The sequence below is a fragment of the Emydura macquarii genome, unplaced genomic scaffold (genome assembly GCF_026122565.2).
Source record: "Emydura macquarii macquarii isolate MOO-44397 ecotype Brisbane River unplaced genomic scaffold, CSIRO-AGI_Emac_v2 contig_1876, whole genome shotgun sequence".
NCBI lineage: Eukaryota > Metazoa > Chordata > Testudines > Chelidae > Emydura > Emydura macquarii.
In genome coordinates, this window is record NW_027132013.1 from 20,749,987 (window position 1) to 20,775,687 (window position 25,701).

General features: G+C 42.4%; 2 protein-coding genes across 2 annotated transcripts in view; one reads left to right on the forward strand and one right to left on the reverse strand.

Annotated features, from left to right (window-relative positions):
- Positions 1-9,353: 9,353 nt before the first annotated feature.
- Positions 9,354-25,701, reverse strand: part of HEATR4 (HEAT repeat containing 4) — a 39,103-nt gene continuing 22,755 nt past the window's right edge. The window contains 6 exon segments of the mRNA XM_067557873.1: positions 9,354-11,035; positions 11,038-11,155; positions 17,686-17,744; positions 20,808-20,979; positions 23,437-23,515; positions 25,056-25,245. Of these exon segments, the coding sequence (XP_067413974.1) occupies positions 10,980-11,035; positions 11,038-11,155; positions 17,686-17,744; positions 20,808-20,979; positions 23,437-23,515; positions 25,056-25,245 (674 nt within the window). The 3' untranslated portion in view covers positions 9,354-10,979.
- RIOX1 (ribosomal oxygenase 1) lies at positions 15,647-17,661 on the forward strand. The gene is given in 2 exon segments (XM_067557874.1): positions 15,647-16,052; positions 16,055-17,661. Coding segments are annotated over 2 exon segments (1,764 nt in total). The 5' UTR covers positions 15,647-15,850; the 3' UTR covers positions 17,617-17,661.

Below are 25,701 nucleotides of genomic sequence, written 5' to 3' on the forward strand. Positions count from 1 at the left end.
CCTGTCAGATTCCCGACCCCTCCTCCCCCCAGTATTTTATTCTCTGGGGGAAGGGGTGGACACCCTCCCCCCCCCCTTCGCCTTCCTGATTGGCTCAAACTGCTGAGACTGAGAATTAGGATAGGCTGGTAGGGATGCCAGCTGTTGCGATGTGCCTGCCTCCTTCGCTGCTCTGCAGTAGGGATGTATCTACTTGCCCCTATGCTGAGTTTGGTTGCACAGCAAGGAGGGACAGGGTAGGAGGAGGGAGAAGAAAGCACCTGGACCGGATTAACCAATTGTTTGCTGGAGATAATTCGCTCAAGCAATTCCTCTGTCTCCGTTTACACAGTAAATCCCCATTCAGCTTTGGATGCTCATGGAAGTTTTATGTATGTTAACCTGTTCCCGGTTTATATCCTCTAACCCATTTTAATTGTGTCATTCCTGGGGGGGGGGAGAGGAGTCTAGCTGTAGATGGGCTACACATTCACTAGGCAAGGTGAAACGATTAAAATATTGAGGGTTTCAAAGGTATGAACTCAAATAAGGGTCCATTTCAGACAAAACGATTTGCCCTGTTCCTCTAAATTTTCACTCTGAAATGGGACACTTTTCCACCACAAGAGGGCTTCAGAGCTGGAATTTTAATTCTCACATGCTTTTGATACCAAAATAGTTATTTTGTCAAAACCAAATTGTGTAATAAAATAAAATTTGTGAGGTGCAAGAGATCTAAAACAAAACTGATCACTTAGATGTTAAATTTCACAGAAAATGTTGCCCATTTTGTACAGTTCTATTTGTATCCATATTTTTCTCAAAGTAGGCATCACCAACCCTGACTCAGGATGCAATAGATAGCAGCCCCGTTCATCATTCCTAAAAAGCGAGATTGGTACTGGGCTTTAGGCCTAATACTAGGAATCTGATGAGTTGGGTTCTGTTCCTAGCTCTACCACAGGCTTCCTCAATGACAAATTACATAACTGGTGTCTCAATTTCCCCATCTATAAAATGGAGATAAGCCTTCTCTACCTCCTAAGGGCATTATGAATTGCTTTAATGACAAATTCTAGAGAATAATTTTAAACAAATAAATCATTAATCCAGAGGACAGATCCTGACATGCAATGTGACCAGGCCTGTCTGATCAAGAGGGAATACTACATATTCCCCCCAGTGACAGATTAACTCTTTTGATTCTGCATTTTCAAGATGAAGTGTTTTCTCTAGTTTCTTGCCTAAATTGAGGAAGCAAAAACCAGCTCCCTCCTTGAAATTGTCTGTTGCTAAATTCAGCCCAGAGACTAAAAATAAAACAGAAGTGACACGTGGTAATGTTTTGGATGCAGCGTCCAAGTGACCCCTACACTTGGGAGGGGTGTGGCCAGAATATACTGTGTGCTAGCTATTCTCACCTACTGAAGTCTTCTAGAAGGCTATTCCAGCCAAAATACAAATTACAACAGCCTTGAGCCTCCAGCTACCCCAAGAATAGAAGTGCAAAAGTTACTTAAAACACTTTCCCCAAAACCTTTTTCTGAACAAAGCACAAGAATGGAGCAACAGAGAATCAGGACCACAGCTTCTCAAAATGGGCATCCAAAAATGAGAATTAAAATTAGTGGCGACATCAAAACTTTGTGCTAAATCAGGTGCTCACCAGGAAGTCTGTGGAAGAAGTGAGAACTGAATTCAGACTTTTTGACCCTCCGTGCAGTGCCTTTACCATAAAATCATTATCTCTTAGAGTATTAACACTGAAAAAAGCCAATTTTTTTTACTATCCTTTTGCATATCACTCAGCTTGGAGAGTGAAAACAAACTAGATAGGTTCACTTCTTATAGTCAGCTTCTAGTCACTTTCATATTGCAATTCTGATACATTAACACAATAAAGCAACGGTCTGGAATCCAAGGGTGTGTTATTTTAAATGTTTCAACTGAAATTTTTTTTTAAATCATGAAAATGTATCTCTTGATCTTAAATTTTTTAAAACCTTATTTTAACAAAATCTAATGCCAATTCTGATCTGACATGTCCCTCAAATATGTTATGTTCCAGGTGGCTTTGGCTGAGTTCTTCATTCTATTTACTGAAGCTAGACTCTGGACTCACTATCACTGAATTTGAGATTATGCATTGAGCTTTAAACCCTGACTCCTAGGGAATATATTATCTTTATGTCATGGGGTAACTTTCACTTCCATAGGTGATGTCATACTTAGTTGGGAAGTATAAATCAAGGGTATTGCTACTGGATGTAAAAAAAAGTCCAAATATACACTACAGTTATGTTCAATTTATACAACTATCTGGCTTGAAGCCTGTCCTTAGATTTTAAATTACTCACTGATGCTTCTCTTCTTGGCTCTGATGGTGCCACTCAGGTGCTGAATTGTGCTCCCCTAGGTAGAATTTTATGACAGAGAAGGGGAAAAGAGGATATGATGGAGAAAGAAAGAAAGAAAGAAAGAAAGATGGCTATAAAGAGAGTCTTTAATCGAATTGCACTTTTGCTCACTGCAGTGGTCCAAGACCAAATTCCTGCAATATGTAGCCAAGCTACATGAGGACTTCCATATAAGAGGGAGAAAGGAATTTACCCTCAAAGCCCCATGTTGGGAGCTAAGTTCTGAAGCTGCAGTTACTTATGACTTCTAGGAGTAATGACTGGTAGAGTCTGCATAGCAGAAGAACTAAAATCCCAAATCCTAATATCCCCCATCCTGTCCCCCAAACCTCACTCCAGGCATAATCCCAGCAGAACAGTGCTCCATGTGGTATGCAGGGGGTGTGGACTAGGCGCTCCTCAAGTCCTGCCCTTTACTACCTACTGGAAGTGTTTGATTCAATTCCATTCCAGGCAGGGCCTTCCTTGGTTACAGAGAGAGAGGTAGGATTTGTGCCCTGTCCCCAGGGTCTTTAAAACATATGCACAAATTTATTATAACTGTATGAGCATACTGTACAAGCTACATATTCTCACCGCAGTATGCCAGATACCCAAATGGCTCAGCTCCGTTTTTTCCTATTGGCTAGCTAACTACCTCTCAGGGATAGACTAGGGTAGAATACTTGGTCCAGCCTCAGTGCAAAGGGCTGGATTAATTGACCTCTTGAGATCCCTTCCAGCCCTGTATGTCTATGACTCTGTGATTCTGAAGTATTATTACGTAAATCTCAGTTCTTTAATCACATTATAAATGGTGTTATGGGGCAAGGACATTACATTATTCCTTACAGGAATATCCTTATCAATAAAAGCACTTTTATACCAGTATTACTGTCCACACTAGGGTGTGGGCAGGGGGTGGGGGATGTTGTACCACTTTGACTATACCGGTATAGTTCAAGTAATACAACTCTTGTGCGTGGACAAGCCATGAGAATTTTCCAAAATTTCTTACTTACTGAATTTGCTCCTCTAACCCTAGATCAGCTCCACCAGTGTTAGCAAAGGTGAAAGCACGTGTGTAAGCAGGGTGCAGGCATTTTTACCACCATAACATCTAACTGTGCTGTGAGCAAATCTAGATGACATGGTGCTTAACCCACTGGCATCTCATTTACATTGCTATCACTGGTGGAGTCACACGGATGCTAGAGGGATGGTGGGAGGATTTCAGAATATCCTTAATGTATGCAAGATCCTATAGTACAGAAGTCATGTCACACAGGAATCACTAAAATCGTAGGATGTTTTCTTCTTAAGAAACTTACTTAAAGAGTGCTATACAGCAATTGGTCATTATTAATACAGAAGGGATTTGAATTTTTCCTGCACTGTGAGACATCACTTAAGGAATGAACAATACTTTTATATCTCTGTCTATCCTGGGCTGCTCTTTGCATGTCCTCTATGGGATAGGTAAAAAATAGAATGAAACCTTTAGCATAGTTATTCAGAGAAAAACCTTGACAAATAGTTTGTCAAGAACATGCTTTGTGCACACTAAAAGTCTATTGTGCTGGTACTAGACGTGGGATAGGGCTGGGGTCAGACAGATTGTACCTTGTGTCTCAATTGTGCATACACAAGGTAATCCTATAGTGCAATTACTTCTTCCAGCTTCTCTTCTCTTTCATTTTATTATGTGGATTTCCCCCTCATGCACACTTACTCCTCCGCCCTCCCTTGAAAAGCAAGGAGGCTGGAGTCTGGGAGTCTGCAGCTTTGTGTTTAGACACTGGCTACAGAGACACTGCAGATGGTATCTGTTCAATATTACCAAGCTTTGGATGGCCTGTATTGTGAGCATAAAAAAAAAATTTAATAAATCCCAGTAAAATAGACTGCAGGATCCTACTGGGAATGAGAAATGACAAATCAGCTGGCGATCCTGCTTCACATCTTTTGCACGATTTCAGCTTTATCTTGCAAACTTTTATGCATTTCCTTTTTGCAGGGGGAAGGAGAAGTTGTTTAGACTTCTCTCTTCTTCAATCTGGTTATTTCACAGGGGCCCTGGGCCTTTTAATTATTATTTTTATTAGTTTATTTTAATGGGACTGTTCAAATGTAGGGAAAACCTATTTTCTCACTAGGGCTTTGTGTTCAAGATAACGAGGATTAAAGACCACAAACAAACAGAGGATAAGAAAAATCCCTGAGAAAAGAGAAAGATGAATCTGGAGATAGGCCAAGATTACTGGTAAGAGATGCTTCACTGAGTGAGTGCATTCATACTGATGGGTGGGAGAGGGGGGGAGTTTCTGAATAGCTCTTGAGAAACAGGCTTTTGAATCAGCTCTCAGTCTTGTTATCTGGCTGTGGACTTTGCAGCGACCACAATAAGGAGCAGGTTTCACAATCCTGCCCAGTGTCCTTACAGTGCTGACACAGCAGATGTCATTGGGTTGAATGGAAAGGATTGTCAAGGCTCTGGTTTATGGAAACCTATTACAGGAGGCTTGAAATGTTCTTCTTCCGAAATGAGTGTTGCTTTTGGTGCCAGAGCAAAAATGACATTGTAGGGTGCAGGTTGATAACAAAATAATAACGAGAAAAAGAATATAAGTTTATCTGACTTTCTAAAAGTGACTGATTGATATTAAATGCTTTGCCAGGAACAAGAGGATGTGCCAGGCAATTTACTCTATACCGAACTGAGTAGGACTTTTATGGTGTGGAAAAATAAAGTTTACTTTGGGCCTGCCAAATCTATTTTGACCCTAAAGAGGATTTGTACTTCCACTGTATGGAGAAGTAAAAAAAATTAGACTGACCATGGGCCCAATCCTGCAAGGTACAGAGCACCTTCCACTCCCATTAGTGACGGGCACTCATTCCCTGGGCAAGATCAGGCTCCCTCTGAGCTAAGTGTTGTAAAACTCAAGATTTCAATTCTCAGGATGGAGTGTTGAATAGAGTTTTAAAAAACCCTAAGTCTCTGTGAAGTGTCATTTCTTTCCCTGTTCAGAAGCCACTTGTGGCTCTTTAATAAGTAGTTACTCAACATGCTTTTATGTCCTCTTAAATAAAATGTGTGTGGCTCTTGGCAATGTGTCTTATATGCTCATAAAATTGGAATAACTGTTGTGCTAAGCTCCAATTAGGATGTTTAATTGAACCTTCTGTTGCCAGTATGTATGTGCAAGCAGCAGCTGAGGACTACCTATTCATTCACAAAAAATCTGTGTTCCTTTCCTTCTATTTATTTTAAAAGTTTTAAGTTCCATTATTCTTTCCATTTGACAACTTTCCTTGAAATATCAGCATATGAATGAAAACAGCAAAGACAATTCTGAGTTTATGGTTCTTAGCCACTGATACCTACACTGGTACTAGTATTTAAAGCTTTTGTGGCTGGTTCTCTAGGCTCCTTCTTCCTGTTTCAAACCAAAATGATCTCCCCTGCACCCAGTCATTCGTAATGCAGACAGCCTGCCTCCAGCTGCAGAGTAACAGTCAAGCTGCTTGGTTGGGGGCAATGGTTGGTGAAACTGTAACAGTAGATTATCTAGTCCCACTCCTAATCCTTATCTGGCTCATTTCGGTTCCAACCCAAACCCTTCTGCACAAGAACAAGAGGATATCACACAGAACTAAGCTCCACACCATACAGTGAGTGCAGATCCCTTAGTGGTCTCCATAAACTCTGCCCTCCTGGATAGCCACTGGTTCCACTGAATCTGGAGCTTTCCACAATAGAGGAGGGGGTACACTTAGGTCCTTACAGATGAGCCTTTGTGGTGGACCTTGATGTGTTCCTGCTGTCCACCTATTATGAACCCTGGGTTACTCCAAACCCTCATGTGAGACTGGGTCTGGAGCAGCACAAGCTCCTTTGCAGATATGAGTGTGCACAAATGATGCATATGAAGCTATAGTCAGAGTAATACAACTGAGCTTTTACTGTAGTTAGATGAACTGGTACAGTTACCTGAAAGGGTTGCCAGAAATACTGGGCCAAATTCATTCCAGATGAGTTTGGCCCACTATATCTACACACCATATCCAAATTAAAACTCCAAAGCATTTAGCAATCCTGAAGATGCAGTAGGTAAAACCAAGCCTCAACTGAGATTCCTATTTTCCTCTGACCCATAGAAAACTAGTTAACTCCCTCTTTATTACTGTCAATTATTGACATCGGAAAGGCAAAATCTTGAAACCAGGTTATAGAAAACATTATACCATTAAAGACAAGAGTATCAGTTCAATCTTCCACCTCTATTATTTTTCATTATGGCCCTCATTTTGGGTCTTGGTCATATATAAAAAAGGCCCATGTCGATCAGTTTTGGTCTTGGAGAGTTGAGAGCTATGGTGATAAAAAAAGTACATATATAGTAAGGCTAGAGTTGGGGAGCTAGGTTCTTATCTCAGTTATAGTGGTATCCAGAGTAACTTCATTGTAGTTATTAAAGTTACTCTGGATTTCTTCTTATTCTGGGGAAGAATTAGTTATACTAGACATTCCAGCAGCAACTCCTACATAATAATCTAGGTGGTGAGATTTTTCAAATGCCCTCCTATTGATCTATGCTTAGCTCTCATCTACATTTATTATTCACCCTGCTATAAAATCATATAATTTTACACACACGCACGCACGCATGCACGCACAGTGCTTTCACCTTCATGACACACAGCTTCCAAGGCAAACTATCAGTCCTGTCATGAAAATTTAAGTATATATATTTATATTTTATACCTATATAACATGGTGTTTCTAAGAATTATTCCTGTAATGTTTGAACACAGAGTATCAAAAGAACTGCATAGAACATTATTCTAGATCTGCCACCTAGAGGCAAGGCCTCAAACATCTAGAAAATTAACAAGCCTAGAGACAAAATAACTAAGGCTTTGTCTACACATAAAAATTGTACTGTTTTAGCTATACCAATATAGTTAAAGCAGTACAACTCCTCTAGAATAGATGCAGTTATGTTAGTATAAAGGAGCTTTATACTGGTATAACTAGTCCTGTTTGGGGAGGGGAATAAGCTATATCAGTATAAGGCACCTCTATACCAGTATAACTGGTATAGATAGGTATATATAGCCAATTTTATACTAGGGGTTGTACTGGTATAACTATTTTGATAAAAAACTACACCCCTAACTGAAATAGTTATACTTGTACAAAACCTGTGTATAGATCTGGCCTAACAGACAGATGACATATTTTCTAGTGCTCTAAGCAAAGAAGACAATTGCCCACCTCAGACCCCATCATTCCTCTAAAGTAGCTTTATAACCCACTTGGTCACCTATTTGTAATTTCTATTTCTAAAATGGGGTTCTTGTTTCTGCTCAGCTCACTCCTGTTTGCCTTTTAGAGTTCTCAAATACACTCCAGATCCCTTTGGGCTGGTCACAGTAACAGCCAACACGAAGACTTCTAGGACACATCTGAGATCACTGGTGTCTGATGTAAACGACAAACAAGGGCTGTTTCTTGAACTGGTGGGACTGGGTAGTCAGAAACATCACAGCTGAAGTAACATGGCTTGGGAGTAGCCATTGGTAAGTGACTATGGCATTCACAGTGCTACCCTACAATCATGCCTTACATACATCTGTTGGTTGACATTTGTTTTTCAGACAAATATGTATCAGAAATTATGCCTTTATAGTTCACTGGTACAGAAGCTTCTTGTGGATATTAACTGGATTCATTGTAGTGACAGAAACAAATCAAACCCTTTGCAGCAGGAGATGAACTTAAACTGAAACTTCCCATCATTCGACTTTACACACCAAAATAACATACAATTTGATTGTTATATGTGTGATGAGGTGTTGGCCCCACACTAGCCTCTATGGGGTTAATAGAGCCCTAGCAAGGATGCACAAGAGGCAGCCAATTAGAGAGGGGCTGAGAGGAGCAGCCAATCAGGGGCCACAAGGCCCATCTAAAAGCAAGCAGCAGGGACAAAGCAGTTGGTTACACCCTGGAGTTCAAGCAGGCATGTGTGTGTGCTGCCTCCTGGGATTGGCAGAGTAAGGCCCTGAAGCAAGAGTGAAGAAGGTGCTAGGTTTGCAGGGAAGTGGCCCAAGGAAATCTACTGATGAGTTGGAGGGGATGCAGCATGTGGCTGCCCTCTACAGGGTCCCTGGGCAGGATGTGGGGTAGTGGGTGGACTTGGGTCCCTTCTTCCTCCTCCCCCCATTTGCCATTGGGGAAGTGGCAGAAAAGCTGAACTGCAGCACTTACCCCCAAAAGGGGGGAGCACAGATTGTGACAAGATTGGAGAGTTGTCATGAAGAGGATGCTGCAGTCCTTGGAGTGACATTGGTCTGGGAGCAGAAGTGATGTACTGACCTGCAGATCTAATCCCTGAGGTGACCAGCAGGAGGTGCCAGCAGGGTGAGTGGAGCAGAATCCCAATATGTATATTACTAGAACAATATATTGTAGTTATGATTAGAGATTGGATCTAAGGTTTTGAGTCAGACCTAACAATCCTGATTTATGAGGAACTTTGGATCCAGATCTGGATTTGAATTTTGCAGCTAGATTTTATCTCTGTATTGGACTAAATCATTTTTTCTGCTCTGAACACCCCTGAAATTTGGGGAAGTGTGGTTCTGGATACAAACTGGGGGCAATCTTGGGCCCACTGAAGTCAATGGCAAAATTCCTACTGACTCCAGTGGGCTAGGATTTCATCCCTGAATTTTGTATCTTGGGACCCATATCTCATGATAAATATCCTACACAAAAGTCCTGCACATATTCTATGAACTTTAGTTGTTTGTGTATGTGAGTGACTTTGGTATTCATGACTGCAAGAGGCTAATAAAACTCTCAAACTAGATATAGTGCAGGCAGATGCTGAGCAAGCATCCCCCACCAATGAGCTCCTAAATTGCTTAAACCCTGCATTATAGCAACCTCATGCTATTGGAGTTATGTATCTCTCTGCCACATAATATTTCAACATGCCAAATGGAGTAGGACTTCTGTGGTGTGGAACAATGAAGCCTACATTGGGCCTGCCAAATGCATTTAGATCCAAAAGGGGATTTGCACTGAGTTCTTCAAAAATACAAATCTACTGCACTTGTCCTCTGTATCACTGAGCTCCACAAGAAACTGTTCTCTTAATAAAAATATGCCAGAGGGGCATTCTCAGTGGAATTTGTTATTGACCTGAATGGCTTTAATGATTCACCATAGTAACACACTTTTTTTATTAAACTTCTTAGTATTTTCTATCCAAAGTCCTGATATCTGAAGTAACAATTGACTTCGAGGATAGCGAGGTAAATTTCCCCTAGCCATAGAATCAACCTATATAATCGACATTTCAAACCAGGTAATATTCCTTAAACTTAGTCACTTACATTATGATTCTGGGAATCATGATAGAAATGGGGAGAGAACAGACAAAGATGAGTGGGGAATGGGGAGAGGGGGTATTAGTACATTTGGCATAAAATACTAGGTAACACCACAGTCTTTGGCTCTTGGAATTCCTTAAGAGGATATAGCTTGTTACATGATGTCTCCCATCTCCAGTATAAGCAGAAGTTTGGGTCTGAATTGAAATGTACTGGAACTTGGATCCAACTCAATTAAAATTTCATTCCTGGTGTAATATAATCTTGTAAAGTAAGTCTACCCACATCAGACTCTGTTTGGGTACAAAGTAACTCAGCACAGCCCAAAATAACACCTTGTGATACTCTGAAAAACTTTGTAGCGCTCCTTATAGCACATTAATAGGAAGGTGGCTCCCAGACAGGGAATATATATATATTCCCCAAATAACTGAGATTGAATAAAGTTTATAATGCACCTTCCTTAACTTCTGTCTCTCAAATAACTTCCTTTGCTTTACATTATTAGTGGAGGTTATGGTAAAACATTACACAAGATCACACATGAAACAATACAAGGCACCATTAGCATCCCATTTAGAATCTGTGAGGCCCATCCAGACTAAAGGGACCCATAAGTAGAAATGAAGCCATTCCAGATACATGCCAAGATGTTAGTCTTCAAAGAAATCTTGTGTATGGTGTAATATTGGGCAAATGTTGTGCTTTTGATGTTTCTGCTAGGCTTAATTCCACCTATCCATTTTAATTAGGAGATGTGCAGAAAAGGTAGCTCTCCATCCTCTAAGGGTACTTGGTAGGTAATGTAATTCCTCTACACTGGTCCACCATATTTTCAGACTAAAAATGTTTGAGCAAATCTTTTTAGCTCCGAAATTTGTTATATATAAAAATCATTTGTTGGTCCAATAAAAAATATCCCATTGTCTACCATCTCCAAAGAAAGAAGCACTGGTAGCAGTAGTAAAAGGAAGTGTGTATATATTTCTATTGCGTAACAGGGTTACTTTACAGATAAACCAGTCATAGAAAAAAATTGTTACTGAGACAGATTTCATGCTTCCAGCTCAGGGTCATACACAGCTACCAAAGTCTAACAGAATGTCTTTATGAATTTGGGGACCAGCCAGAATTCCCATACCTTCCTACACACAGGAAATAGCGTGAGTTTCAGCTAAGTAACCACCTAGTCACTTGTCATGGGCCAAAGAGGTCAGATGGATTCTTTTCCCTGCAAAGTGATGCTGATGACTGCCCCTTTCCGTAGGGTTTGAACGCTTGTTCATACATGATGCCACATGACTGTAGTGAGATTCCAGTGATGATAAGATGGCTTCTCGTGTCCAGGGCCTCGAAGAGATTTTCACAAACGACTGAAATAAAAGAATTGAAGTAAAATTTGAACTTAAGGCAAAAATGAAACCTTGGACAAGGGACACAAGGACTGACGGGCTGCTTCCTCACACTATTACTGCAGGAGTATCTTGGATCAAATGACCACATATATATTTGGTATGAATTAAAGTCTGAGTTGATCTAATTTGAGTAACTCTTTTACTGGAAAGCAATAACAATAGAAATAATACTTTTGCCATTCTGCAGGACTTTTTATCTGAGAATTTCAAAGCACTTTCCATACATTAAATTCTACAGTTAGAAGGGACCATTATGATCATCTAGTCTCTCCTGCATTGCACAGGCCATAGAATTGCACCAAGTGATCCCGACGAAAAGCCTGTATCTTTCAGAGCTATACCATATCTTTTAGAAAAACATCCAAACTTGATTTAAAGAATCCATCATACCCTTAGCTAAGTTGCTGCAATGGTTAGTTGCTGTCACTCTACAAAATTCATGACTTATTTCTACTCTGAATTTGTCTAGCTTCAGCTTCCAACCATTGGATTTCATTACACCTTTTTCTGCTAGATTAAATAGCCAACTGCTATAAGAAATCTCTTCCCTAAGTAGTATTTTTAGACTGATCTCTGACCTCTTAACCTTCTTCTGGATTAAGTAGACTGAGTATCTTAAGCCTCCCATTATACAGTATGTTCTCCAGACTTCCGATCATTCTTGTAGCTCTCTTCTGAAAGCTTCCCATTTTAACATCCTCTTTGAACTATGGACACCAGAATTGGAAACAACATTCCAGTATTGGTCCCACTAATTCACATAAGATCCAACTGATACTCCTGGGGGAATTCTGCGCCACTGCCCACATGCAGAATTCATGTGTCTTGTAGACTTTTTTTCTCTACAGAACATACATTCTCCTGGACAGGCTCTGCAGTTACGCCTTGCACCGCCAGGGGATGCTGTGGCGCCAGAACAGAGGCAGTAGGCTCTGCTCACCTGCCGTAGCAGTCAGCAGCCGAAAGACGATTGAGAGAGCAGAGGCTGCGTTTCTCACGGAGGCCTAGTGAGGAGGCACGGGATGTGGGTGGTATGACAACAGAGGGGCACATAGGGTTCAGAAGGGCTGGGGGGGTGTAAATGGAGCAGGGGCTGCATGGGGTAGCTGAGTGGGGGATGCAGGTCTGCATGGGGACAGGAGGTGGGGTGGCTGAGTGGGGGTGCAGGGACACAAGGGAATGGGGGGAGGGGTGGAAAGATGTACCTACTTGACCCCCTAGCCTCTCCTAGCCAGGGTCTGCATAGGAGAGGCTCCCTAACAATTCCTCCCGCAAACAGTTCCATACTTCTCCCAACAGCCCTCCAGATTCACTCCCAGGCTTCTACCCAGCAGTTACTTTCCTCTTCCTCTGGTCTTCCATTACCCCTGAATCCCCCAAGCCTTTGCACTACTTCTGAGGGGTGCACGAAACAAGTTTCTATATTGCAGTTTACATAAATTATGACTCAAAGTTTTATATTAATATGTCTAGTAAAGAAAATATATGTCAAAAAACATTTCCTGAATCTCTTTTGCTGCCTGTATTGTTGCAGACATACTTGTTAACTGGTACTTTTAATTATTTTGGTAATTTATTTCAAACTGGTGTGGTTATAGTGTTTTGACAAAAAATATGCAGAATTTTTAATTTTTTGGTGCAGCATTCCCCCAGGAGAATTGAACTCAGTGGGATTTCTCATACGAGTCAGGTAAGTAGGATTTGGCCCTTCAGTGGTACTACTGAAACAAATCCCAGAAGTCCTGACTCCCATTCTACCCTAACCATTAGATATTCCTACTTCCATTCATTACAAGAACACAATCTAACTTATTGTTTAGTGTCTTTCATACAAACATCTCACTTCATAGCCAGTTAGTCTCTCAAATAACCAGATTTACAATTAGAACTGGTTGAATTATTAGTTGAAAACAATTGATTCAACACATTCCCTCCCCTTTATTTTCTTTTCATGCCTTGTTCAAGGATGATATGTAAACTTTACAGATTTGTTCTGTATCTGCAATTGTTTGATTAGTTGATGCAAACAAATTTTAGCCTATGGTTGTTCATGAACTGGTCACTATAAGTATTCACTAATTAACACATTTTTGGTCACCTAACTCCCATTGTATTGTTTCCATTCCTTGTTTAGGTGTGGATCCAGGCTTTGTGGGAAACCCTCCACGCTACCACAGACAGTGTTTCTGGGTACAGAACAAGGATCCAAAGGAGGCACAACCTGCCTTATGAGAGGAGACTCAGGGATTGTGGCTTGCTTAGCCTAACCAAAAGAAGACTGAGGAGAGATGGTTGCTCTCTATAAATACATAGGAGGGATACATACCAGGGAGGGAGAGGAATTATTTAAGTTCAGTGCCAATCTGGACAAAAGAACTAATGGATATAAACTGGCCATCAGGAAGTTTAGACTTGAAATTAGATGTAGGTTTCTAACCATCAGCGGAGTGAAGTTCTGGAATAGTCTTCCAAGGGGAGCAGTGGGGGCAAAAAACCTAGCTGGCTTCAGAACTGAGCTTGATACATTTATGGAGGAGAGGTATAGTGGGACAGCCTAATTTGGCAATTGACTGATCTTTGACTACTGGTGGTGAATATGCACATGGCCTGTGATGGGACGTTTGAAGTGGGTACTGAGTTACTACAGAGAATTCTGTCTTGGTATCTGGCTGGTGAGTCTTGCCCAAATGCTCAGGGATTAGCTGATTGCCATATTTGGGGTCAGGAAAGAATTTCCCCCTATGGCAGGTTGGCAGAGGTGCTGAGGGTTTTTTGCTTCCTCTGCAGCATGGGGCCAAGGCCACTTGCTAGTGAGTTCTCTGTACCTTGGAGTCTTTAAACCATGATTTGAGGACTAATAACTCAGACCCCTAACCTATGACTATTACAGGAGTGGGTGAGTGAGGTTCTGTGGCCTGCATTGTGCAGGAGGTCAGACTAGATGATCATATGGGTGTCTTCTGACCTTAAAGTCTGAATCAATGAATACATGACTATGCAAATTTACTGATCACTTCTAGCCTCATCTGCAGCACTTGCATTAGTCATTGATTGGTTCTGCTCATCTTCAGCAGCCTAGGAGAAGGATTCTGTTCCCTTAGCCCTTGTACAGAACCCCTCTTTAAATTAGTTCTGCAAAGGAAAATATTTGTCTACAAGTGATATTGTGTTGGTCTGTTCCCCTAATGAATAGGATAATAGTGCATAAAGTTACAAGCTGCAAGTTTTCTTTGGTTAGTATAACTAGAAATTTAATTTTCTTCAATAAAAACTTATTTTTGGGGGGAAATCAGTAAAATTAATGGAAAGACCCTAAACCCACAGCATTTGTGGATTGTTCTTGCATGTGTCTTTTCTATGGTTCCTCCCCATGAGTATAAATGGGCTTAATGATGCCCTTCCTAGGCTGATCATTTTCAACTAATTCATTTTCCTTTGCAGTAGTGTGCACAGGTCAGTTGGTAGGATTATCTCATTTATCAATTGCCTGCCATTGCAGGAGCCTCAGTCCTCTGTGCACCTTGGTTCCTCAGGGTCTGCCTGTGGCCTATGCTGTACAGGTGAGACTAGATGAGGTGGTCCCTTGTGCCCTTAAACTCTGGGGCTCTGCATAGAGTAATCGTTCTAGCTAGAACATTACAAAAGGATTCACAAAACTTTCATGATTACCAAGTAATGGTGTGTAAAAATGACAACCTATATTGCCAAATATTTTGTGAAATTTTACACATTAGAATATTTTCCCTCACACCTTCCAAGTTTTCTGCCTTTGCACAAAGTGGCTAGTTTATCATCAATACTCACAAACATTGACCTTTGGCTGAAATAAAATTCAACATAAAGGTTTTTTTGCTCAACCACAGACCCATTTTCAGTCAGAACAGGTCCTATTTATGATCAAAAAGGCAAAATGTTAAGGAAGTATGTGAAATGAAAGTTGTGTGCATTTGAAACAAAATGGGAAACCCCCAATTTCTACAGTTTGCATGCTTCATTGGTAATATCAGCCCCGCCCCTAATCACTGGAAATCTGCACTAGGATTGTCCTGCTGGGCACTCCACCCGCCCAGGTCTGCAGGGAAGGGCGGAGGTTGGAGGGGTCAGGCAGAGCCTTTCATCTTTTGGGCCTCCAGGAAAACCAATCCATCTAGAATACTAGGGCCTAGCAGTTGATGGTAGCAGCTGATTCTCTCTGGGGGAAGTGAGCTGGGAGAGGAAGGCTCTGCCCCCTGCCTCTGGGACAGCACAAAAGCAGCCTCGCAGCTGCCCTGCGCTTAAGCGGTGCCTTTTGTAAGCCGCGAGCCTAAGGACTGCAGCGTGCGCGGTGGAGGCTGACGGGGAGAAGGGGACACAAGGGTCGGGACACAGCGTCCCCCTCCAGGCGGCCTCCTCCCAGCTCCTCAGGCAGGGAAACCACTCGGCCCAGCAGCCAGCGCGGCGCGTTCCGCGGAAGCCCTGATGGGGTGGGGCCAGTCTGACGGGGCGGGGCCGAGAGGCTGCTACGGCGGCGCGCGGGCTGGAAAGGAGAAGATGACGTTCCGCTTGCGCTGCGCGACAGGCGTCGGACGGGAGCGGAGCGCGCGCCCCGCCCCCGCTGCGCTGCGCTGGTGGAGGTGAAAGGGGTGGGGGTGGGACTCGGGGCTGGCTGCAGGCATGGAGATCGGCGCACGTGTCTCCGCGCTCTGCGTCTATCGCTCCGTGGCGGGGCCCCGGCGCCCCGGGATCTTAGTCTCCCCGCGGAGCAGGCGCATAAAGAAGCGGCCGAAGCAAAGCAAGAAAGGGGTGTCCGGGGATTGTCCCGCCCCAGTCGGGCCCGGGAAGGGGGAGCAGCGGCCCGGATCCCCCTCCCCAGCCCGGCCGCAGCCGGAGGGAAGTTGGGAAAGAGCCGGAAAGGGAAGATGAGAGACGGGTACGTGGCCCCCTTGCAAAGCCAAGCGTCGGGGCTACAGGGAAGCCCCGGGGCCCCGCTGGCAGGACGGGCACCGGCGGCATCTGGGAGGTGGGCCAGCAACCCGGGACCCCAGGAGCCCATCACCGGCCCCTCTTTGCATAGCCTTCTCCAGGAGCTAGGTCGGGTCCAGCATAGCAGGCAGAGGGCAGCCAAGCTGTTTGAGTGGCTGATTGCGCCCATCTCCCCTCAGCAGTTCTTTGAGCAGATCTGGGAAAAGAAACCCCTCCTGATCCAGAGACATAATCCAGCATACTTCCAGGGACTCTTCTCCACGCCTGACTTTGATGCCATCCTGCGGGACAACGACGTCCAGTTTGGGGTCAATTTGGACGTGACGAGCTACCAGGATGGGACGAGGGAGACCCACAATCCTGTTGGCAGGGCGCTGCCTGCTGTTGTGTGGGATTTCTACAGGAATGGCTGTTCCCTGAGGATGCTGAATCCGCAGGCCTTCTCTGCCACCGTCTGGCACTTCCTCTCCTTCCTACAGGAGCAGTTTGGGAGCATGGCTGGAGCAAACACTTATTTGACACCTGCGGGCACGCAGGGCTTTGCTCCACACTACGACGACATTGAAGCTTTTGTGATCCAACTTGAAGGGAAGAAGCACTGGCGGGTCTATGGTCCTAGGGATGATACAGAGGTGTTGCCCCAGTTCTCAAGCTGTAACTTTGCTCAGGAAGAGATTGGAGAACCCATTTTGGAGACAATACTCGAAGCCGGGGACCTGCTTTATTTCCCCCGTGGATTGATCCATCAGGGGGACTGTCTTCCTGATGCACACTCACTCCACATAACTGTTTCTTCATACCAGAAGAACTCCTGGGGAGATCTACTGGAGAAACTCGTCCCAGCAGCCTTGCAGATGGCCATAGAGGAGGACGTGGAGTACAGGCGAGGTCTCCCTATAGATTATCTAGAATACATGGGGGTCCTGAACTCAGATATGGTTGATTCTCGCCGAGGTGCCTTTATAGAGAAAGTACGGAATTTGATAAAGAAACTGGTGGACTATGCACCAATTGATGCTGCAGTAGATCAGAAAGCTAAGTTGTTTCTTCACGACTGCCTCCCTCCGGTGCTAACGGAACATGAAAGGGCACTGAGTATACATGGTGTTCCAGCCAGGTGGGAAGACGGAGATGTTCGTGATGCTGATATACCAATAAAGAAAGAGACTCAGGTACGATTGCTCCGTCATGGCATCATTAGGTTGTGTAATGAAGGAAATGGTGTGCTGTTGTATTATACAACAGAAAACTCAAGAGTGTACCACAAAGAGGAGCCCAAGTACTTTGAGATAGATCCTGAGTTTACAGATGGTATTGAATTTCTGCTTTCTTCATATCCAAAGTATGTCTCTGTGGACACCCTTCCGTCTGACACCTTGGATGATAAGATCTCCTTAGCCACATTCTTGTTTGAAAAGGGTCTGCTGATTACCAAGAAACCTCTGATGCCTGTGTAACTGTTGAATTATGATCAAAATAAATACATTGATTGTTTAGAAAAATTCTGTTTGCTACCTTAAACTTACTGGTAAACTTGAATCGGGGATCCAGTTCTGAGACTCCATCATGGCAGAACAGCTTTGGCCTGGGTAGACAAATTAAACAGTTTCTAAAGGATATGTACATGAGAAGTAAGTATATAGCCTGTCCACAATAGCATAGAATTAAACTTTGTTTTCCCAGCTATATTAGTGCATCTGCAATACCCTCTGGAAGCCAGTTTATGTTCTTTATCATTTATGGGATAAATAAAATATAGCAGCCTATGATTCCTGACACTTTATAGGAACCTGTACTACACTGCAGGATAGATTCTCCCTCATAAAAATGTATTGGATGTTTGATCACCTGAATGCAGTACTACAACTGTGGTTATTTGAATTGAATACATTAGCATTTAATTAAGATGTACACTAGTGCATATATCTGATTGTTCATCCGAACAACAGATGCAGATTTCTTTCAGTGATTGAAATGTTCAGACACTATGGGTTCAGATAGGGCCTGAACTAAGTGCTCTCAGCTTCCAGTGAATTGAACGCAAGTGGAGGGTGCTCAGCAATTTATGGGATCAGGTACATTAGGGGATTGGGTTTTTTTACATTTAAAAAAACACTGAAAGGTTTTGACCCCTTTAATTATAGTTAATGTTGTACATTCAGATGCACACACCTCCACTTAGTTTTATCATTCTAAAGCTTCATGTTTGCTTCCTGATTTGAAAGCAGATATTTAATTTGTTGATTTGTTTTCTGGTCATTGTGGGGTTTCCAAATAATACATGGTTCTGCATCAGACCTTGCAAAGCCATATTACACTGAAGAGTTAACTGGTTTTAAGTTAAATCATATTGAGCACAACCATGTTCAAGATAGCCCTGCCCTAGCAAGGCTTAATCAAGGTTCTTCATTAGTTAGTAAAATACTTTGACTAATAGTGTTGATGCAAATTACTTTTACCACTTTTAAACAGTTTGGTTTTCCTTAGCACTAAATCTGTAGAGCCAAGTTTATGGTGCATATGTCAGGAAATCCAAAGCAGGTGTAATGTATGTGTCAAGCTGCAAAAAGGTCAGGGTACTAGTTTATATACATATTTTTACACCTTAACTGCACTGACAGTTTTTTACATCTTCTGATTGACATATGCATTATGACATTACATAGGACCTCTGAACTTCTCCTATGGTGTCTAGCAGACTATACTAAATGTGCACAAGCTTGTAATCTTAGAGATGTTAGATATTTTCATATCAAGGTAAGAGAAAGAGGATACTGTCAATTTCGCATTATCTGTAAAAGCCTTAGAAATTTGAAAAATAACATCCTTGTTCCTGGTATCTTTCTCCTTTTTCTATTTTGCAAATAAACATTCCTTTCCTCTCTCCAACTATTGATAAAGAGTTAGAATTTGTTCACACAATAGCAACATCGCTGATATTTGTTTAGCACTGGAAATAATGTTATGGTCAATAGTTGCAGTAACACTGGTGGGAAGAGCTCAAACTTTTTGCAGGTGGAAGTACAATGTGGGTTTTGAGAGTGGCAGAAATTTAATTCTTTGTGATAAAGTATTTTGTGGGTCATTTTTTAAAATTATTAAGCCTTTTTAATCCAGATAAACCTCCCCATTAGCTCATATGTGGAGCCTACTTACTAGATAGTTGATAAATTTTCTGTTGTTGAGTGAATTAGTTAACCAATCTTTGTTAATGTGAGTGCAGTCAAATCTATCTCAGATAAGGTAGATTTGAAATAGCTTAACATAAGCATTAATGTAATATAAACACCTAAAATATACTGTTGATTATGATAATTTTAGTACTGAAATGACAAAGATGAAGCCAAATTCTTCTCTCAGGTACTGTAGTGCTGGTATTGTTCCAGGGTAATTCAAAGCACAGGCTCATCCCTATTTACCTAAGTCTCCTCTTAGTTTTGCCCTTTAGCCACTACATGAAGATCTTAGAAACCCATCACTCCCAATTTACATGATTGATAGGTTTTTGGGTTCTTTTGATCTTGAGGTCAGCACTCTAATGGCACACCTAAGACTATCATTGCAGGGAAAAGGGTCATTGGGTTAGGGGAAGGAGCTCACTTTTTATTGCCCTGTTACACCATGAAAATTGTGGGTCTGAGTTCACTAGAATACCATTCTTCTAGGATACCATTTGGCTCTTGGCAGACACCCTGATCCCATCTCACCATTCCCTGCCTATGTTTTCAGCCTTTGCCCAGTCCTCAAACCCACCTACTCAGCAATACTTGGATATGAGTGAGGAAGTTCTTGGGAGATCTGGGTTCTGTTCCAGCTTCTGAAAAGTGAAGGGGATAGTGAAGAAGCCTCACTATGCATCTTTTTCTATGAGGAAGAGATTTATGAATGGCACCTTATCTCCCTTATGACACTGGCAGTTTCCCCTCCACCCACCACAACCTTTTACTCACCACATTCTGCTCTCCTGATTGAGAAGTGCTTCTGTATGTCTTCTATCCAATACTACACTAGCAAGTTGTAGTAGGAAGTCAGTGTTCTTGCACCAGTGGGTAGGAAACAGTCATAGATCTCCAGCCCAAGTCTCCTGTTCCAATTCTCCATATGGTAACTGAACACCACTTCTGAATGACCGCTGTTGCAGATCCCTAATCCTTGGCCACAAGGAAGTTAGACTAGCAGGTGACCTACTCCTACTTGCACCACTGGTACGTGCTCCAGGACAGATTTTATGCCAAGGGGGAGTACTATTCCTTGTGCACGCCAAAGACATGCCCTAGCATCCCGTCACACCATGGATAGAATTGTGGGGAGCAGCTAGCATAGCGTAACTAGGAGATGATGGAGAGTTTCCCTTATGTAAGGGGAATTCTTTGTGAGCTAGTTCCAGCCATTTTAAAACCAAACAGCGCAAGGTAGCCTTAGCAACCCAGATAATCTGGTTCATGGGTTTCTTAGTGACTGAAATCAAGTTTTATATGCTTTGTATCTACAACTCTCCTATCCTTTGAATGATATGCAGTATCTGCTGGGAGAGCTATTGAATGATATGACCTCCTTCCTCTGAATAAGTAACTCAGAAGATGGTATAGCCTCTTCTGAAAGGAAGTGGTCCATGTAACATCCATTCTAACCTATGCACACACATTACCAGAGAAAGTGGATTCAAGGACAGCTATGAAGTTCTCCAGTATATCCTGGTCAGAGCTGTGCTCCTCCTTTGCATGATAGATTCGGTTGGCTTCCTGCCACAGGCGGTGTGTAATCTCTTCAAATTTCAGCAGTTTCTGGGTCACCAAGTCCTTTTGGCTTAGCCTGGAAATCTGGATAAAAAACATTGAACAGGAGATCAGTTAGTCTGACGATAAATCTTCAAATTCTTAATTGCAAAATTCTACTTGAGTGGCATGAACAATTTTTGGGGGCAGGCAAATAACAATTAGTTTTTTCCATTATTAATCATTATGGTAAAAGGTGGGCAACTATATTTTTTGGATGGACTGTTAAATAGTGCAAGGTTAATTTTCATGAAACCCTGGAGCCAGCACCTTGGGAGTAAGCACAGTGGGTAGTTCTAGTTATTGGTATCTTTGGCAAAATTGTGAGCACATTTTCTTGCCCATGAGAAATTCAGTTTCTCAGGCAGAAAAATAAAAGTGAATGAAATGTTGTGGGATGGGGACTGCTATAGGAAAATACATAAATGATAGTTTTTGCTCCTTTGAATGGAAAAGCGAATATATGTAAGGCCCCATATATTTCACAGGAAACTGGCTGCAACTTTTGCAGCAGGGCCCTTGATTTCCTGTGGCGTTCCCGCACAGCAGACTGGAAGTTCTGTAGCAGCTCCAGATTAAATTAACAAGAATGTCCATTTTAAAAATAAATATGAAAATGAAAACTAAAAACACTGCTATCATCCTTGAATTGTTTAGATACTCATTTCAGTTTTTTGCTTGTTTCTTAATTTTTCAATATGCAAAAAAAGTTTTCATTGACAAAGCACAGATGTCTTGTAGAAGTTGTCAGAAGGAGGCTGAAGGTTTTGGTAGCTGTGTAGGGGACAACTGGGGCTTTAGACACTTAGGAAATCTTGGGTGGTTGTGGATTATGGGAGAAGCATACTGGCACTTCTGCAGTGACATCCTGCTAGACCATGATATGCTGAGAGAGAGAGAGAATGACTCTAGCCTCGTGATCAAGGCAGCCACCTGGGAGACACAGTATCTAGTTCTCCTGCTCCTATGACTAATTATTTATACAAAGTGGAACAGCTTCAACAAGTTAACTCAGGGAAGCCCTGCAACAGACCATCCCATAGCTCAGTAGTTAGCACACCTTCCTGAATGATGTGGGAGACCCATGTTCAAATTCTCTCTCCTCTGGTAGAGGGGGGGAAATGAACCTGAATCTCCTACATCCCAAGGGAGTGTTCTATCTACTGGGCTAAAAGTTATAAGGTGGGCACCACCATCACAGCCTACTGGATCAGGGCTACAGGAAAGATAGCTGGAGGAATGCCTAACTTCCCCTGGTTTGCTAGGAGAGAGGTGTCTGGATGCCTAGAGTAAGGCAGCAGTGTGCCTGCCAAAAGGCAGAAACTGAGGCAGCTAGGGAACTGTTACAGTGGATTTAGGCGCCTACAAGGTTAGGCAGCAGCTGAGCAGGGGTTTAGTGGATCACAGTGGCACCAAAAACTGAGACTTGGCACTTAGACCTCAGATTTAGGCACCTAAGTCTGTTTGTGGATCTGGACATTACTCCCCACATAGAAGTCAAGACTATAGACCTACTCCTGCTGCAAGTGCATGGTACTGTTCAGCTTGGGGAAGGTTATCACAATCTGGCCCACGCTGATCAGCAGCAAAAGTCAACAAAACTGACATTTAAATTGTTAATTTGAGGTTTCAGAGACAGTACCCTAATGAGATGAATGGGGACAGCTCAGACTTCTTAGAGTTTTTGTGCAGGCTGGAAACAGACTCAGGAAAACAACACTACATTGGGTACATTCAGTAGATGTTTGAAGGGTTTTCATTGCAACCATGGAGGACAAAAATGTAATTAAAATAATCAAAGTTCAGATTCTGGAACATATCTGCAGAATAAAGGGGGGGAAAGAGGGAATGATGCAATACAGCCACATATTACACAGGTCCCTGAATATCTCCCAAACTACATATAACTAGGAGAAAGCATTATTTGACAATTTTTTTAAAATCTCAATTTTTAAGGAGGAAAATGAGAAATATTTTTTATATTCAGTTCTTTCTGAATGTTGTTGTATCTAACATTGGGTCAAATGTGAGAGCCTCTACTTTATAGTGCACATAAGTATGGGAGATCACATGCCCCTGGGACAGAGACTTGAGATTCCTCTGTGAATTCTCCCTGAAGCAATATTTTAATATGCTAACTTTGAGAAGCTGTCAGTAAATTAATCCAAGTCTGCAGTGTGATATGGTACTAAAAAAGGCTAGTGCAGTTTTGAGCCTGAGATGCAGAGGAATTATGTCACAGTGAGACTTTATACACCTCTGATCCTATCCCCCTTCTACCTGATGGCATTTACTATCCCCTGCCCAAGCTCTCATGGAACATCCATCCCCTAGCTGAGATGGTGATACCTCCTTCCCCTCAAATTTATTAGCACTGTGTGTATGGGAGGGAGTTCATTTGCCTCCTAACCACCTCCACATATGAAGTTGTATTCCCTTATCTTCCAGCCAGAAGCCCAGATCACATTTCCTCTGTGAGCTGGGCCCTCAATGTCTCTTCACCTCATTCTTGATCTTCTGAATCATTTCCTGTTCCTCTGTATGATGAAAATTGAGAACCTTCACAGCGTTATTCATTTCCCTAAACAAAAGTGACAGAGGAATTGTTACTGTTACACATGTAGAAGCTTGAAGGAAAAGCAAGGGCCACAAAGAGCAATGAAGTTCATGTGCTACCTGGGAACCAGCCAAGTCCTTCAATTGGTGCAGCCTTCTTTCATTTGCCTCACATACATGTGTGAAGCAGAGCAAGCAGCATCCATCACTGTGAGCTACTGAACGAAGGGATGCTGTGCCCATATTGGCATGGGTTGGCCCACCAGTTGGTCTGTGCTTCAGAGGTTTGGCGAGGGAACAAGTACAGAATTGCATAGGGGTAGCAGATGAGAGAGGGGAGCAAGGAGGTAAAAACCAGCTTTAATGATTTGTTAGGTACTGCTGGAAGCAGTGTTAGTAACTCAATACATATATATTTAAAAATATGATTTAACAAACACATTTAAGCATTTTTTCCCCCTTTGAGTTGGTACTGAAGCAATGCCATAGCATGGTATTAGAGTACATGATGCTCCGACATACTCTTTCAGATGAGAAATAAAACTGATGGTCTTGACCATTCATGAGGCCCAGATCTCAATTACAGAGGTATAGCTATGATGTAACTACTGAAGCCAACAGAGTTACACTAATTTAAAACTGGCATCAATGAGATCAGAATAGGACCTGTCTCTAATAATCTGATCGCATCTTTCTCCAGGAGAGAGGTGTGATGGCCAAATTCCGGTTAGGGCAAGAATTCTCCAATGTTTTCCCCAGCAAGGACCATAAACAGATTGTCCTATGATACTTCCTTTCCTATTTGGGACTTCAGAACATACCAGTGATTACTGTGACCATTATTTATATGGAAAAAAAATCAATATTGGGACGTCTTTTTTGCTTCATTTAATGTTGGACAAAGACAATAGCTGACATCATGTGACCTGCCAGCTCTTCCCAGACCATCCATAGATCAAGAATCATGGAATTGGGGTATTTATATTCTGTCTCCCTTGAGAAGTTATGTTCAAATGGAGAAGTCTGCCCAATCCTCCCTACCTTAGTAAGGCATCCAACATCATGTGTGGAGTGGGGAGGACAAGTTGCATGAGAGGAGGGGTTTAATGATGGTACCATGGAACTATTTCCTGCTTGCAGAAGTCTTGGCAGAATTAATTCTAAGAGCTTCATGAAGTGGGTGGGGGTGATGGAATAGTGATGTGACAGAACACTTGTGCCTCCTTCCATCTTCCCCCAACCCCAGCTGGCAAATGGCAGCTGCTTTGAAAGGTAGGTTTTGGAGACATAAGAGAGAGCTTAACGGGTGGGGGTGACCAAATTAGTCTTTAGAAACCCCGTAGCAATTCACTCACGGAACATCTTGAGAGGAAATTATATCTTGCACCCTCCCTGCTATGTTGTGAGCATGCAGTGTTTATTAGGAAAGAAAGCATCCCTCAGAAGAAAGAATGGTACACTGCACATGCTCAAAGGCCTGGGGAGTATCCACTGACTAAACCAAAATGAGAGAGAGACTTTATTTTGTCCTGAACATGTTTTCCTTTTGGAGCCTAGCTACTTACTCTCTGACCATCTCGTTTGGCTCCAGAATCAACCTCTCCAATAAGATGGCCCGAACACTTTCATCCCGCAGCTGGAGGGTGACAATGCTACGACAGGCCTCCCTTCGTACCCCAGGCTCCTCCTCATGGTGAACAGCCCAGAGAAGATGATGTTTTAGCTGGGGGGTTACATGGCCTATTTGGCCCAGTGCTGCCATAAAAAGAGAACACAAGCGTTTTTTCATTGTTTGAATTTTTTTCATGTCTGGGCTTGCTTGTGTTAACTGATGTGCTTCTTTCTGTTTATTGGGATTCCAAAGGGTTTCCTGCTTGTGAAAACTTAGGAACATAGCCTTTGCCAAACAGGGCAGAAGAAACCTCAAAGAAGTAGCTAATACTCATGCTACAGACAAAGGTAAAAAAAACCCCAACCAAACAAAAAATCCCAATGTGGTTTGTCAATTGTGCAGTGCTGCCTGGGAAAGGGGAAGGAGTGGGCAGTCTTTGCTGACCTCTATAGCAATCAGCTTATATCTTGAAGCATGGAATTTGTTTATACCCATTTTAGCCTTAAACCTATCTGCAAATATTATCATCATCATCATGTTATCTCATTCTTTTTAGAAATCCAGTCACCGTTTGATTTGTTCACGTCTGGTGGCATCAA